The following is a 16,848-nucleotide window of genomic DNA, read 5'->3' as shown; positions in this document are numbered from 1 at the left end:
GGCTTTTAAGGGGTTTTTTTATTTTCTTTAATATAAATTGTTTAATAATAATATAGAATGACAATTTTGCCCTTGTTTGAAATAAGGATAAAGGCCAATTTCAGTAAAAAATTTGATAAAATTTGACTTTTTTGTAATTTGGACTAAAATGGCAAAAAAATGCAAACCTCAGGGACCCAGATTTAAAAATTTGGAATTTGGACTAAAGTGGCAAAAGTGAGCAAACCTCAGGGACCATTTTGGCTATTAACTCTTTACGTTAAATGAACTTCTAAGTATCAAAACCTTAATTTTTGACATTATAACAATTTATCTAACATATTAAGAAATGTTAGATCATGTCCAACTCGTCATTTCCTGCTTAGAGTTCGGTTCACAACCGAAACTCAAACAGTTTAACTTCTGCTTTAACTTTCAATTCTGGCCCGTTTGAGAAAGTTTAGAGACTGAATTAAGGTTGTTATATGATCATGTTATTACACGAGACCAAGAGGTGAAGGGTCGTTTCATCCTCTTCCTCGCACAACTTGCATCGAGGACACGGTACAAAAACGTTTCTCGTAGCAAGAGTCATAGTGGTTGGAACCTTGTCTTGAATTAATCTCCAAAAAAAGAAGTTTACTTCAATAGGTGCCTAATTGTTCCACACAAAATCCAGCTATAAATCTGAGAAGAGAAGACCATGTGCTTTATTTCTGATACTCCGAACCTAAAATTCACCCAACCCCTCTAGAACCCACCCCCATCGATTGTCTCCCGAGCCAAACATGTATTTTTTGAAAGGCCAAACCGGTACACGAGGTCTCTCTTTTAGTTTTATCTTTTCTTAAAGGACCCATCTTGTAACTCTATCCAATTTTCAAGGACTATTCCTGAACCTTTCAAAAACTTAACAAGCTGGATTACCTCGTTGGAAACATCGCCATAACCTTCAACACAACACACTTCTTGTTGATCACGAAAAACGTGAAAACCAATTAATTTCACACTTTCTTGCAACCAAAATCAAACTACTATTAAAAATCCCAAAAATTCCACCCAACACCTCGAAGATCAAACCCTATATTCATTTGGTACGTAATTCCTCACCTTCTTCTTCATAATCATTCACTTTTTCCACTCTGATCGCTTGCATTTCACATTTTCAGGCGTTTTAATCACAATTTCTTGGTGGGTTTACTTTATTTCATCTTCTTGTTGATGTTAAACGTGTTAATTTGATTTTCATATCATGTTTTTGCTAAATTTCTTGTAAAGTTTGAACCTTTATGTATCAAGAATGCTTGTTGTAAACAAGGGTCTTGATTAAACAGAATTTGAACAAATACCCATCCGGGGTTGTGTTGTTTCTTGAATTATTGTGTTCAAAATCAAGAAAAGATGGTGGGTACAGAAATTGTTACAGATGAGGGTTTGAATAATGCTTATGTTAATGGTTTGATTCAAACTAATAACGGGTCTTTAGAGGGTAAACTCGATGAGCTTAGGAAACTATTGGGCAAATCGGACGATGATCCGTTGCGAATTGTAAGTGTTGGGGCGGGTGCTTGGGGTAGTGTGTTTGCAGCCATGTTGCAAGATGGGTACGGTCATTTGCGCGATAAAGTTCAGATTAGGATTTGGAGGAGGGCTGGGAGGACGGTGGATCGAGCGACAGCTCAGCATTTGTTTGATGTTATAAACTCGAGGGAGGATGTTTTGAGGAGGTTGATTAGACGGTGCGCGTATTTGAAGTATGTTGAAGCGAGGTTAGGTGATAGGACGCTGTATGCGGATGAGATTTTGAAAGACGGGTTTTGTTTGAATATGATTGATACGCCGATTTGTCCGTTGAAGGTGGTTACTAATCTGCAAGAGGCGGTTTGGGATGCGGATATTGTTATCAATGGGTTGCCTTCGACTGAAACACATGAGGTTTTTGAGGAGATTGGGAATTATTGGAAGGAGAGGATTACGGTTCCCGTTATTATTTCGTTATCGAAGGGTATAGAGGCTGAGTTGGAACCTGAACCTAAAATAATCACTCCCACTCAGATGATTAGTAGATCAAGTAAGATTCTTGTTTATCTTGTTTATGCAGTTAATGCGGTAAAAAATCGGATATCGGTCAAGGACCGATATTTGAGATATCGGTTATCATGGAGGGATATCGGTAATTTTAATATAATGCAGAATTTATATATATAGCAATTTAACACTAACAATTCGGTATGCTCTCCTACCATTAACAAATTAACCTTTTGCAACTTGCAAAACACTAACAACTGTAGCAAGTAGGAATTGATTAAACCTTAAAAACACTAACATTTAACACTAACAATTAAGACCTAAACCTCTAATAGCAGCAATAAGAAGAAAGAAGCATGGTAGAACTAAGAAGAAAGGTACTAATATCGGGAATATCAGTGATATATCAGTCAAATATTGGTCAACATTGCCAATAATATCGGTACCGATATTCCAACCGATATTTTACATGGGGACCGATAACCGATGTATCGGTGATTTATCACCGATATTAACTGCATAGAAGTTGTTTCTTTCTTGATATTAATGTGTTTGTTATTGGGTTGATCTTGCAATTATTATTAAGTTATGGGGTAGAACTAATTGGATTGGTTTATTATTTTGATATAAAAGATATCGTAGGATATGCTCCTCAAGTTTTTATTTTTATTATTTTTATTTAAATTATCTTGTGGGGTTAAGTTAATTATTAGCTATAAATAGGGATAAGCATCTCTATTACTTTTGTAATCTTTTCTGAACTTTTTTGCTTCATCAAGGAATATTAAGCGGGCCGACTATGTCGTTATTCTTCTTGTTCTTGTTTTGACTGAAAAGAAAGATCGAGTTTATTTCTGGTCTTTTTACAGCTGGAATTCCAATGGAAAATATTCTATATCTCGGTGGACCAAATATCGCATCGGAAATATATAATAAGGAGTATGCAAATGCGCGGATATGTGGAGCAGAGAAATGGAGGAAACCACTAGCCAAGTTTCTAAGGCAACCGCACTTTACTGTATGGGATAACGGTGATCTTATCACTCATGAAGTGATGGGTGGGTTAAAGAACGTCTATGCCATTGGAGCCGGTAAGATTTATACTAACTATTTTATTGATGAGACATCTTATTCATTTGTGAACGGGTCAAAATTGCCTGCTTTTGTTGCGAATTGAGCGTGTATTATGCCCACGTTTCTAGTTATGGAATAATAACAAATCCTTTCTTTTTCCCGAGTTTATTTTGAAAGTAATTGAGTTTTTGTGCCATGTTATTTATTTGGTACGTTTTATAATTTCACAGGTATGGTAGCATCATTAACTAATGAGAGTGCCACCAGCAAGTCGGTGTACTTTGCACATTGTACATCCGAAATGATATTCATAACTCATCTTTTGGCTAAAGACCCGGAGAAGCTAGCAGGCCCGCTTTTGGCTGACACGTATGTGACATTATTAAAAGGTCGTAATGCATGGTACGGCCAAAAGTTGGCAAAGGGAGAATTGACTCTCGATATGGGTGATAGCATCAAGGGGAAGGGTATGATCCAGGTGTGTTTTCTTATCGTACTTCCTTTTTTCATTCTATGCCACTTTGCCTTTACTAAATTTGACGGTGATTATGTGATATTGAATAATCTGATATCGTTTCTGGTAATAATAATTAATATATAGTGTTTGATGTTTTTTTGCCATTTAAAGTTCTGATTATTTATGGAATTAACCGGTAAAAATGACTAGAAAAGAAATTTGTGTAAAATAGAGACAATATTGTGAAACAGAAGTCGTTTAAATTAAGTAAAAAAATAAGTTAGGTAATTATATTTTACCTTGAAATAATTATTTTGTTTCATATGGTATGGAATTGATTAATTAATTAATTATCCAAAAAAGATTATCCTAAAAAGGTAAGATATTTAGAAACAAATTGAAAATTAGTTCGGAATCACAAATCCAATCACACTCTTATCAAAGACAATAAAAACTGGATTGATAATCAGTATTTTGCATCATCTTTGTGTTCTATAGTGTTTAACGTTTAAACTTGTAGATGTTAATTCATTGTTGAATATTTGAATTTACGTGTATTAATATGCTTCTTACTAATCATTTTTGTTTTAATGCAACACTTGCCAAAATAAACCGGATTTATGAATTAGAACTGAACGGTTTGAAACTAGGGATGAGCAAATACTGATACCGTCCCGATCCCGAAAAATACCGATCCCGAATTTTGTGTAAACTTGGTACCAATACCGATACCGAAATATGTCGGTACGGTACGGTATCGGTATTTTAAGGGTAAAATTCGGTATTTTACCGATACCGTACCGCACCGATACTGAAAATGCCAAAAAGTGGATACCGGTAAAATACCGAATTTACCCTTAAAATACCCCGATACTGTACTGATACCGTACTGTACCGACATATTTCGGTATCGGTATCGGTATCGGTACCAAGTTTACACAAAATTCGGGATAGGTTTTTTTCGGGATCGGGACGATGTCGGTATTTGCTCATCCCTAGGTCATACATACTATGATATATTTTTTTTTTTGCTCGAGCAAATACGATATTATGCAGTTCCATAGGTATATATAAAACGACAAATGTGGCTTGTTATTTCAGGGAGTTTCAGCAGTTAAAGCATTTTACGAGCTACTTAGTCAATCTCATTTAAGCATACTCCACCCGGAAGAGAAAAAGCCTGTTGCTCCAGTCGAGCTTTGTCCCATTTTGAAAACACTCCACAAAATATTAATATCAAGGTAAATCACACACAATGCATTGCGCAGAAAAAGTCGTCTACCAGAACTAATTAAATTGATGTTTCTGTGATTGATTATTCAGGGAGGCTCCATCACAGGCTATTCTGCAGGCATTAAGGGATGAGACGATGAATGACCCGCGTGATCGGATTGAAATGGCTCAAACTCATGCTTTCTACAGGCCTTCACTTTTGGGTCAGTAGTAGTTTTGTTTGCCAAATGTTTAGCGTTTATTATCAACGGTTTGTTTGGATTGGAATGGAATGATTTGAGGTTAATTTGTTGTTATATTAAATAGAGATTGTGTTGTTTAGATGCTCTTCATTCTTTTCTTGATTAGGGGGGTGGGGGTGGTCACTAGTGATAGAATTCTATCACTCACAAGCACCCAATCAAGTTCCGCCATGTCATCAACCATTTTTCCATCACTCACAACTTTTTTTTGGTGGCAATGGTCATCACTCACCACCACACCCAACAATTTCCCCCAACCAACAATTACCCTCACAAAAAAAACTATCACGGGCCGTGAAGAAAATAACGAAATCTGAATTCGTGGTGCTATAACGCGTTGTCGTTTAGGTGGCGGTGGGAATCATTATTTTTCCATGCGTGATAGCCTCTATCACGGAAGTTTAACGCGGCCACCCCGCCTAGCCTTAGTTTAAAATAGTTGCTTTATAATTTAACCATGTATTTTCAATTTAGATAAGAGGATTAGGATCAAATACAAAGGATCCTAATTGTAAGAAGTGTAAGAAGGATTTATAGAGTGACAAGTGTCCAATAACCTAAAACTAAACCCACTACACAAAAAAACCCCACTACAAAAAAAAAAAAAACCTTAAACATCCACCACCACCACCACCAAAAACCTAAACACCCCCCTCCCCCCCCCCCCCCCCCCCACATCACCCACCCTTAAATTTTTTTTTTTTTTTTTTTTTGCCGAGGGGATGGGGTTTAGGGTTTTTTTTTTTTTGGGGGGGGGGGGGTTTAGGTTTTTGGGTGGTGGTGGGGTGGGGGTGGGTGTTTAGGTTTTTGGTGGTGATGTAGTGGGTTTAGTTTTAGGTTATTGGACACTTGTCACTCTATTCTTACACTTCTTACAATTAGAAGCCTTTGTAGAATAACTTCACCCTTAGATAAGATAAGAAAGGTAAATAGAGACAAAGAATGTCTTTTAGTTGTATTTTTTCTTTCCGAGGCAAGTTAAAATCATAATCATTAAATAATTAAGAATTAAATGATTTTTTAGCCTTTGATTCATGGTTTAACATTATTATTGTCTTTTGATAGTATATTAAAGTTTTATTTAGGATTTGGGTTAACCTATTAAAAACTATTTTATATAATGATTTAATCTTTAAGTTTCAATGATTTTTCATTTTATCCCGTTACCAATTTTTTTTTTATCATATTGTTCAACTAGGTTATAACCCCGTGTATTACACGGGGTTGAATAAATAAAGAGTAAATTTCAAAGTTCGTCCTTTATGTATGTCTAAAATATCAAAGCATGTCCTTTATCTTTAATAACCTCAGAAAACATCCTTAATGTTTGAAAAACCAATCAGGTTATGTCCTTTACCCTAAACCTTGTTTGTTTTCCCAGTTAAGTCAGGTCACATGTGAAGCACATGAGGGCATTAATGTCGTTCTACCTACCAATATATATATACACCCACACATACATACAGAACACACACACTCATCTTTCTCTCTGCTCTCTCTCTCTACTACCACCACCACCACCACCGCAAAATCCGGCGTCGCATTTTTCAAAATCCGGTAGTCTGTCAATAACCGCCTCCACTACACCTGCTTCCACGAAGTCCGTCGAAGATTTCGTGACTGCTGATTTCCGCTCGGAGTTCCCTTTCAAAACCTAAACCCTCATGAGCAGTGACTTCCCTTTCTTCTCCCCTCTCGTCTCCTGTCCGGCGACCGAAGCTGGACTCCGACGACTATGCCGGCCCGTTCTTGCTCCGATGAGACACTCACACCACACCACCACCCTCCTTCTTCACCTTAAATCAACCACAAAACCCCCATGTTTTCACGCGATTAAACGGCCGGCCACCATGGTGGTGGCGGCATACGGCTGCAACGACAGAGAAATAGGGAGATAACGAGAGAGATCGAGGAGAGAGAAAGCTGCAGAAAGAGAGAGAGAGAGAAACGGCGCCGGTTCCGGTTCTGGTGTTGTTCTTACTCCGGCCGTTCTCCGATGATGACGAAGATGATGTTCTCTCTCTCTCATCTCGCGCCGGATTGTTCGAGGTGAAATGCTAAAGCAAGCGCGAAATCACTGCTTCGGCTTTTGAGGTATTGTTCGAGCGATTTCAGAAGTGAAAGATCGAAGAATGTGGTTTTGGAACAGGTTAGGGGTGAGATTGATAGAGGTGAAACGAGGGAAATTGAACTTGGAATGGTGGAGGAGATGATTGTCAGGCTTAACATGTGAATCTTTCACTAGAAACAGAGACTTTTTTTTCACTTTGTTTGTGAATCTTTCAATAGAAACAGAGATGGTAGTGGGAGTGAGGTCCGATGGTAGCGGTGGTGGGAGGTGGATGTGGCTCTCTCTGTGGGGTTTTAGGGTTTTTATAACAGGATGGTAGGTAGAATGACATTAATGCCCTCATGTGCTTCACATGTGACCTGACTTAACTGGGAAAACAAACAAGGTTTAGGGTAAAGGACATAACCTGATTGGTTTTTCAAACATTAAGGATGTTTTCTGAGGTTATTAAAGATAAAGGACATACTTTGATATTTTAGACATACATAAAGGACGGACTTTGAAATTTACTCATAAATAAATTTTATATACAAAACAATAAAATAATTTAGTGAGTCGAAGATTTATTTCCCCTCTTATTTCACTCTCTTTCAGATTATATACCTATGGGGACACGTAGTTGAATCAATGAAATATTAAATAGTTAGTAATAAAAAGAGAAAATGAAAGAAATAGTTAAGAAATGAAATATTAAAGTATATAAAGTATACTTGTTCTCTCTAAATACTGATTTAACCAGGTTTATAACCCAGGTTCAAACTCTAAATATATAATAAACTAATTAAGTTATATCTTCATCAAACAAAAAATATATATATATATATATATATATATTTCAAACTTTGTGGTTTTACAATATTTTCAAAAGTTATTTTAATAACTTATTATAAAAAAACACAAATTAACCTTATTATTTATTACTAAGGATGTTCACAATTCGATTTAAAACCGTGAAACTGATCAAAATGGTCATCGGTTTCATTTCACGGTCGAGTTTGTTATTAACTTTCGATTTATGTATTAAGTTTACTAATATATTACTTCCGGATTCAAATTTAAAATTTTAATTAAAAAAATTAATAATATGTTATTGCAAAAACCGTATGTAGTTACTAAGTATATTTATTTTATTCAACCCATGTAATACACAAGGTTCTAACCTAGTTAATATTATAAATGAGAAGTATGCATTAAATTTAAAATAAATAATAATTATCTATAGTTAAGTAGAAGAGATTAAACAAAATAATATTTAGTAGGAGAGTTATCTATAATTAATTACAAGAGATTAAACTAAATAATATTTAGTAGGAGAGTTATCTATAATTAGTTAGAAGAGATTAAATTAATAGTAATTATTCATAAGATATTAAACTAAATAATATTTCATAGGATGATTATCTATAATTAATTATTAATTACAAGAGATTAAATTAAAATAATAATTATCTATAAGAGAAGGTCTAATATGATGACAAGTGTCTCTAATATGGTTTCTTTTATTATATGTGTAGATTCATAATAGTTTTTGTCATGAAATTTTATAACAATTTGTTTTTCCTTTTTAACATAACATATTATTGCTAGTTTTTAATTAATTATATATTTTTAACTCAGTAAATATTAATACTAAATGGTTTAATAGTTTATGATGTTTACTCCAATATGTTATCACGAAAAATTAAATAAACCATACACACCTAATCACGTATAAAAACACACAACATACAAAGTTACAAATAGAAATACATACACACATCACATAGCATGCTCATGAAACGTTACACAACCCTGCTACATCCTTCACCGTTGCCCCTTTGGAATCCCCTAAGTCGCTAAGGGGCTTCACCCGCTTGAGTCATCGGGTTCACAGGTGCTAGGGATTAGAATAGTTTTATTAAAGTGTGTGCTCTCCACACCTAGCGTTTGTTCTCATTTTTTCGTTGGTTTAAGTATATCCAGTTATACTAAAATGATATTGATGATTCTTAAATTACCAACACAAAGCTTAGTAACATCATTAAAAAAAATCTAAATAGTAGTTTTGCAAATAAGTCCAGACCTTAAAGAACGAGAAATTCTGGTCGGTTTATACGTTCTAAGACTGATGGGTGTGGGGAGTGGAAGTAGGGCGTGGTCTAGGTGGTAGTTAAAGGACGTCGTGTAACACCACCCCTCCTCGGTGTGAAGATTTCAACGCAGCGTGGAAAAGGTTTGTGAGGGTGGTGGCCCTTTTTTTTGTGTATGTGAAAGTTGGATGTGGAAGCAACACCCTTTATAAGTGAAAAGTGTGAAAATAATATGACACCCATGTAGCAGTTTTTATGAGATGTAGAAAGTATAACCACACCGGATGCTTTAAATCATAGTCACATGGAACGCGGTACGCGGTACGAAAACCGGTACGCAATTCGGGCCTTTCTAAAAATCGGTACGTTGGGGGATAGGCTCATTTGGGAACGCTAATTCGGTATCACGGTGTATCCTATGGCGTACCACCGTAGTTTGGTACACGTATCATATAAGATGCACGATGGCTTTTAGTTGGTCGAAATAAGATGCATACTTAGTTAGCAACATTACATCTTGAATTTCCCCAACATATTATCCATTCTTTCATAAACTTCACCCATCTTTGTACCTTCACCATCACAAAACATGAATCTGGCTGTACTGGAATGCCGGCCACTATAAACGGAAACGCGTTTTGGATTAATTAAAAACGTGTATTCACCGATTGGAACACTACTATGGTACACAATCGGGAACGGTCCAAATTAGCGATCCAGTACGCGTACTGGAGGCGATTGGGACGACTCTGTATCGCGATTCGATACGACCGATCTGATAAGCGATACAAAGTTCTTTTAGCGTTTTCTGTGAATATGGTTTAAATGCGTGGTATTTCTTAATCAGTGGCGTAACCTTACAAGTGCCCAAAAGGCCAACTTCTGCTTTAATAAGTAAATTTTTAAAAGCGGTATTTCTTAAAGAATAAATATTTTATTTTATTGATTATTAAAAGGGTATAAAATAGAATTGGATAATAGTTGGTGCAGAGAGATATTTTCTGCTTGGTAGTTAAATTCAAGCTTTATTTATTATTGATAAAAGCTGGTGTAGTTGGATATTTTATGTGTAGTAATTTATCCAATCCAAACTTTATATAAAACAAAAGGAAATAATATGTATTTTTAATGAGGGAGCCAGAAAAAAAAGTTAATTTTTTTAGAATCAGTCACATGGTTTTGAAGCAGTGCATAGTCAGCACCCATGTGAATGTGTCCAACAACACAACAGTACAAAATCTCTACTTCCACTTTATCACTTTATCAATCATATAGAAACAAAAGAGGTCCAAGTTGAATGACGATTTTATTGTGTTCAGAAACATGTTACAATTATAGTCAATTATTTTTTTCTTTTATATTACTTTTAATATTTCTTGACATGAACTATTTAGTTTATTATAAAAAAAATACTAAAAAGTTAAAAGAACAAAAGAAACATCAACACCATGATCAATGTTATGGACGGATATACAAGCCTCAATAAAGTTGCCCCTAAGAGAATATAATCATTCTTCAATTTATTTATAAAAACCTACATATAATTTATTAATAACAAAAGTTGTATTAAAAAATCAAGTCTATTTATAAGAAATCTAGAAAAAAAAAAAACTTAGTTAACATACACTTCAACGACCATGCACGGATCTAGCATGTAATTAGAGGTAGTCTGGGCTACCCTTCAACTTTGTCGGCGAAGTACATAATTAGTGCAAAGTTTTTCTTCCTTCTCCATTTTATGTATTATGCACCTCTGAGCAAGATATTAGGATACCCCTACGTCTACAAAAATTAAGATACCTCTAAATTTTCTTTTAAATCCGTCATAAAAAAAATTAAACTTTTTTTCCTCTTGGATTGTCTTTTCTTTTATTTTCAAGTAACTTTTAAGAATATTCCTTCAAACGTTTCATCATTTGCCATTTACTCCAAAGTTGAACCAACTTTTCCTTTTCCGCTAAATAAATACTTTAAAATAAAAAATATTTTTATAACAAAAGCACGACCGTACCTCAAAATTTCTTTTTGTCGGGTATAGAAAAGCACTACAATGCTTTTTGCTCAAAAAATTTCCATCCTTTTCACTGTTTTTATTTTGTATAAAAAGAAAACCGTTTGTTCTTAAAAAAAAAATCTTTATGACAATTGATAAGAATAATTAGAATTAATTATACAGATAATCCTTATGGTATAGCTAAAATAACATTTTTTATAAATTACATTTTTAGATCTAAAGGTTTAAAATTGCATGTTAAGACTTTGTGGTTTCCGTTATGTAATGCTTTGGGTGTTAAAGCGATCAGACGTCAACTTTTCTGCTAAAATTGAGTAAGGGGCTGTTTGACAACATCTAAATGGTTAAGTGTTGAACCTGTAAGAGGTCTGAACCATTAAGAGCCGATATAATGCTTAACCGTTTAGAGGCAAATGTCTGACCAATTCAGATTAGAGGTCTTAACCATTCAGACTCTGTATAATGCTTAACCATTCAGATGCAAATATCTGAACCATTCAGACATTTACTCGTGAAACAATCAGTCTGAACCATTAAGTGCTGAACCATTAAAAGACTCATTAAGAGGTAAACAAACAACCCGTAACACTTAGAATCCTTAGATCCCAATTGGGTGTTAAAGCGATCAGACGTCAACTCTTCTGCTAAAATTGAGTAACACTTAGAATCCTTAGATCCCAAAAATGTTATTTTGGCAACCGGGGGTCTCACTGGAAGCAACCTCTCTATTCCTACGAGGTAGAGGTAAGGTTGTCTACATTTTACCCTTCTCAGACCCTATATTAGCTTTGTTATTAATGGAATTTACTGAGTATAATGATGATGATATGTATGTAAATAACTTTACATGTAATAATAATAACAACGGCGACAACAATATAAATGCAACCTGCAACCATAATTCTATCTTTTCTTAACAAAAACACACACACACGCACCCGTCTAACTACCATGCTTTTACAATTTTACCCCCTTTATCAAATAATGCTCATTTCATTTCTAAACACATTACACACTAGATTCAGGGGTAAACATTTTGACTTTTGACTTTTGAACTTTTTTTTTGTATTGTAGTAAGTAGTGATGATTTTACTAAACATCTCATCTGGGTATCCTTTCTTTGTTACATATATTCATTCATTTTTTCCTTGTAACTTACACTGTCAAACTCCATTCATCTTGCCTAAATAAGCTTCTAAATTATGAAGTAACAACTACATTCTGATCGCACTGTGATCCGATGAAAACCTGCAACGACCACGGCCAATGTGGTTAGCCAACCCGCGAATATGGTTGTTTATTTGAAAGAAAAATGAGCCGATTCGCGTACCTAGGAAACTCAAAGTAACATGATTTTACTGAAGCCAAATCCAAATCCAAAGTCGAGGTCAATGGGGAGGTGATTAAGTTACTATTGCTAGCGACCGAAGAAACAAGGGTATTTTTGTCATTTGAAAAGACAGTTTGATGATCTTCAGCTTTCTTCGGCGATGCAAAAAGGTTGTCGGGGAGATTGTGCTCCAAGCTGTAATACATAACACAATTATAGAACTGCTATTTAAAACACATAAACACTATACATGAGACACTTATATAACCACATGGCTGCAAACAAACCAAACGTTCGGCGAACAGTTCGTGAACCGTTCAACGGGAAGTTCGTTTGTTTATTACACAAACAAACACGAACATGAAACTTTGTGCGTTTAGTTAAATGAACGAACATGAACAGAGGTCGCGTTCATTTGTTTATGTTTGTGAACGTTCGGTAACGTATTCGTTTGTGTTCGATTGTGTTCAATAGTTCATTAGTGTTTTTATTTTTTATATTTTATTTAAATACTTCAAAATTCCGACAAATAAAATACTACGTATTTAATAAGTGTCGGTGTATTATATATTTTGTTCAGGAACGTTTGTTTGTGTTCGTTTGTTTCCATTTGTGCTCATTTGTGTTCATCAAAGTTCGTTGCCTAAAATTAAACATGAACAAGTTCATTTCCTTAACAAATGAACACGAACATAAAATTCGTTCGGTAAGTGTTCATGAACAGTTCGTGAACACATATATTTCTTAACAAACGAACACGAACAAGGTCTTGTTTGTTCGGTTTGTTTGCAGCCCTCATAATCACCTCTCTTTCTCTCTCACCATATCTTAAGGTGTTACGTATGCAGTTCTCGTGATTCTTTACTCAAAATTGGTTCTATAATTAACTCGATCATTCCGGTTGAACAAAACCAAGTAACATTGTGATTTTTTTCTTGAAATAGTATGAGTATACCTTTCGGGTAAATTAATACCATCTTCATGACTATCTTTAAGATCCGATGCTTCATTCTCTTCCTCACGGTTTAAACTCGCCTTTAATGGTGGTTTGACACCATCGGTGGTTATTGGAGGCACTAGTTTTGGAATCAAACCATCATCTGCAAGAAAACAAACACAAATAGTAAAGAACAAACAATTTATACGTTCACCATTTAGCTAATGGTACCACATATTTAGTACTGGAATCAGGACTTGAAATGTTGCTGCTATCAGAACCAAAAACCGACGAGTGGTTGAGGTAACTTGGAGAGTAACAGGTGGGAGACGGAATGGCTGCACCGGTGGAAAGGGCACGCTGGTGGTGGTGGTTTCTTTTCACGTCGAGAAGCTGCAGATCCATGATCCGACGGTTCTGAAGCTCGATCGCGTGCTGCAAATCCGCCTGCTCGTCCAACTTTTTCCGCCACAGTAAATCCTGGCTGTTGATCAACATCCTTCCACCTGTGATTCAAACAACACCAATTACATATATTCAAGACTACTAGAATTAAGAATTGTTTGCTAAACAAGTTCTGGCAAGTCCAGTGCACGAGGCTCCCACATGCACAGGGTCCAGGAGGTGCGTCACGCCAACTTGGGTCTGATGCACGCATAGGCGGACCCAATAAGAAACCATGGGGGCAACCGCCCCCATGAAAAAAAAAATTAGTGTTATTTTTACGCAAAAATCTCGTTCGCCCCCCCTTACAGGACAAATCTAAATCAAAGATCTGAGTTTAGAAAAAGCATACCATGTTGTAGATCGAAAGGATCGTGTGAATCAAATCCGATGGGACTATCCATTTGCTGTTGCGGCTGCTTCCTAAACTTATCAGGGACTTTCCCCTTCTCTTTGTACGGTTTCACAAGCACCCGCGCCTCACATACAAAATGCGGATTCCCTTTCGCGAGTATGAGCTTAACAGTTTCTGCAAACACGAAACTCACAAACCCGAACATTCGTTTCTGCTGGTATGGGATCCGAACATCTTGAACCGGACCGTACATGCTACAAAACCCGACAACAAACTAAGTATTAGAACACACGATTATTACCTTATTACAACAGAATTCTGTAGTGATCGAACCTGAAGTAATTCGACACATCTTCTTCCGTAAACGAGCTATCCGCTGGAAAAGTTAGGTAAATTTGCCTCGAACCCGGGTTTACCATACCCATCAAGAAATCGTTCCTTAACCGACCGAAGTTGTTCATCTCTTCTCCCATCATCAATGCCGTTGCAGCAGTGGCCATCCTACAAACAACAACACGAAAACGAATTTAAGATTTGTTCGATCCGGTGGCGGAGCTTGAACGAAAAGTCAGTGGGCACCGGACTCTCAAAATCCAAATTAGTGAAGACCGGACTCTTAAAAATCCAATAATTTTACACTAAAAAAATCGGAAATTTTCGGTAAAATTAACACTACGAATACACCAAGAACCTCCGTTCGACCATCATGGTCGATAGGGCGGCTCATGAGCCGAGCTAAGCCTGTGCCAGCTTGAATTCTAGACCAAGCTGGCTCGGCCCGTTCAGCTCGAATTCTAGACTGAGCTAGCTCGGCTCGGTTCAGCTCGAATTCTAAAGTGAGCTGGCTTGGCTTGGCTCGGTTCAGCTCAAATTCTAGAGTGAGCTGGCTTGGCTTGGCTTGGCTCGAATTTTAAACACCCCACATTATTTATTTTCTAGTGAGTTTCGAGCTACAACTATTTGAACATCAGATTCCGGTGGGTTTTTTTTTATTTTTATTTTTTTTTAATTTTTACCTTGGGCTACCGGATTGTTGAAGAAGATAATTCATGGGTTTTGGGCTGTTAGGAGAAGAAACACCCGCAGCTCGCATTAACAACCGAAACTCATCGACCAGATCATAAGACGGAGCTAAAGGATTTAACGGTGAGGGTAGATTAGTAATTTTACTATTAACATGCCGTGAAGCAGTTAACGAATTACCAGAATTTTGCCGTGAAAGATTCTGTGAACTTAACGGTGATGGAGGAGATGAAATGTTAAGTTGTATGCGAGCTTTAATAATAACGGAATGAAGAAGTGATTCTGGGCCAAAAGCTAACCGAATCATTTCATTTTCACCGTGATCTTGAATGAGAAGAAGACCCATGATTTTGGATGCGTTTTGAGGGTCTAAAGTTTGGAGCTTTGTGAACACAATTCTTGTTGCTTCATATGAATCCATTTTTGTGTTTTTTTGTTACTTGAAAATCAACCCAAGATTTGTGAGTTTGAAGTTAAGGATTCGTAGGTACGAGTGGTTGGTGTTGAATTAATTGGTTGTTACTGCTGCTGCTCCTGTAGAGGAAACAAACAAAAAAATTTAAAAAAAAAATCATAATAATTATGGGGTTAGAAGAAATATTCATTTTCTCACTCAATTCACACACAAAAAAAAAAAAAAAACAATAAAAAAAAAAAAGAACTGAAGTTAATTCAAGAACAAGCTCTTTACACACAGAGAAACAGAATTAAAGAAAGCATACATTTTTTTTACTTATGTTGAAAAGAAAAGAAAATCAAGAAAAAGATGGTGAAAAGGCTTAAAGAAAAGTTGAGTCTCTTTTTCAACATTCTTGCAGAAGAAGGGCAATCATGCATTCATACCTACTGAAAAAAGCTCTAAGCTTTTCTCCTTTTGTTGAGATGAAGAAGATGATGAGGGTGAGGAGGAGGAAGAAATTTAAAGGTAAATATAAAGAAAAAGTTAATGAATGTGATGATGAAGGTTCAAGTGAAGACAATCAACCACCCTTGTGATAAGTTGCAGAAGTGGAACAATCACTTGCTTTGAAGTTGCTGCTCCTGCTGCTGTCAAGGAGTTGATTTTCAGACTAATATAAAGCACCTAAACAGTACCTTTGTTAAGTTATTTTCAGTGAGTGAGAGAGAGATATAGAGAGAGAGAGAGAGAGATATTCTCTCTAGCATCTCTCCAATTTTGGTTTGGTGATATAAGTTGAGCAAGTAGATTTACTTTGATCTTTGACCCAAAGGTAGTGTCAAAATACAAGAATGCAAAAACGATATTAGAGTTAATATCCAAAATGGTATCTGAGGTTTGCTGACTTTTGTCATTTTAGTCCAAAATTCAAAATTTTTAAATCTGGGTCCCTGAGGTTTGCATTTTGTTGCCATTTTAGTCCAAATTTCAAAAACCCTATTTTTTGACTGTTGCAACAGCCTATTTTGTCCTTTTGCGTAGGGGTATTTTGGTCATTTTTATGAGTTATTATAACAAACCCAAATCAAGAACCCAGATCATCTCTCTCAAAGCAGATCAAGAACCCAGATCAACTCTCTCCTTCTTCTCTCTCTCTATAGCACCACCACCACCGCCACCTCCTCCCCCTTCT

At 36.0% G+C, this 16,848-nt stretch overlaps 2 protein-coding genes across 5 annotated transcripts; one reads left to right on the top strand and one right to left on the bottom strand.

Annotated features, from left to right (window-relative positions):
- The first annotated feature begins 914 nt into the window (after positions 1 to 914).
- LOC110890588 (probable glycerol-3-phosphate dehydrogenase [NAD(+)] 1, cytosolic) lies at positions 915 to 5,092 on the top strand. The gene is made up of 6 exons (XM_022138203.2): positions 915 to 1,073; positions 1,149 to 2,050; positions 2,877 to 3,098; positions 3,312 to 3,559; positions 4,640 to 4,779; positions 4,862 to 5,092. Exons 2-6 carry the CDS (start codon positions 1,381 to 1,383, stop codon positions 4,980 to 4,982), a joined length of 1,401 nt encoding a protein of 466 aa, XP_021993895.1. The 5' UTR covers positions 915 to 1,073; positions 1,149 to 1,380; the 3' UTR covers positions 4,983 to 5,092.
- A 7,048-nt stretch (positions 5,093 to 12,140) lies between these two features.
- LOC110890587 (zinc finger CCCH domain-containing protein 22) lies at positions 12,141 to 16,449 on the bottom strand. 4 transcript variants are annotated; one of them, XM_022138202.2, is made up of 9 exons: positions 16,100 to 16,448; positions 15,437 to 15,790; positions 15,250 to 15,364; positions 14,567 to 14,734; positions 14,231 to 14,487; positions 13,680 to 13,940; positions 13,453 to 13,597; positions 12,498 to 12,692; positions 12,141 to 12,415 (listed from the first exon to the last, which is right to left on the bottom strand). In XM_022138202.2, the coding sequence occupies exons 2-9, from the start codon at positions 15,675 to 15,677 to the stop codon at positions 12,382 to 12,384; spliced, it is 1,416 nt and encodes a 471-aa protein (XP_021993894.1). In that variant the 5' UTR covers positions 15,678 to 15,790; positions 16,100 to 16,448; the 3' UTR covers positions 12,141 to 12,381. The 4 variants fall into 4 exon arrangements, 3 of the variants coding, with proteins under 3 accessions (XP_021993894.1, XP_021993892.1, XP_021993893.1); XM_022138200.2 differs by having other exon boundaries at positions 15,250 to 15,790; XM_022138201.2 differs by having other exon boundaries at positions 13,692 to 13,940; positions 15,250 to 15,790.
- Positions 16,450 to 16,848: the final 399 nt, after the last annotated feature.

Source organism: Helianthus annuus, chromosome 11, assembly GCF_002127325.2.
Source record: "Helianthus annuus cultivar XRQ/B chromosome 11, HanXRQr2.0-SUNRISE, whole genome shotgun sequence".
Lineage (NCBI taxonomy): Eukaryota > Viridiplantae > Streptophyta > Magnoliopsida > Asterales > Asteraceae > Helianthus > Helianthus annuus.
This window is presented reverse-complemented; position numbering and strand designations above follow the sequence as displayed.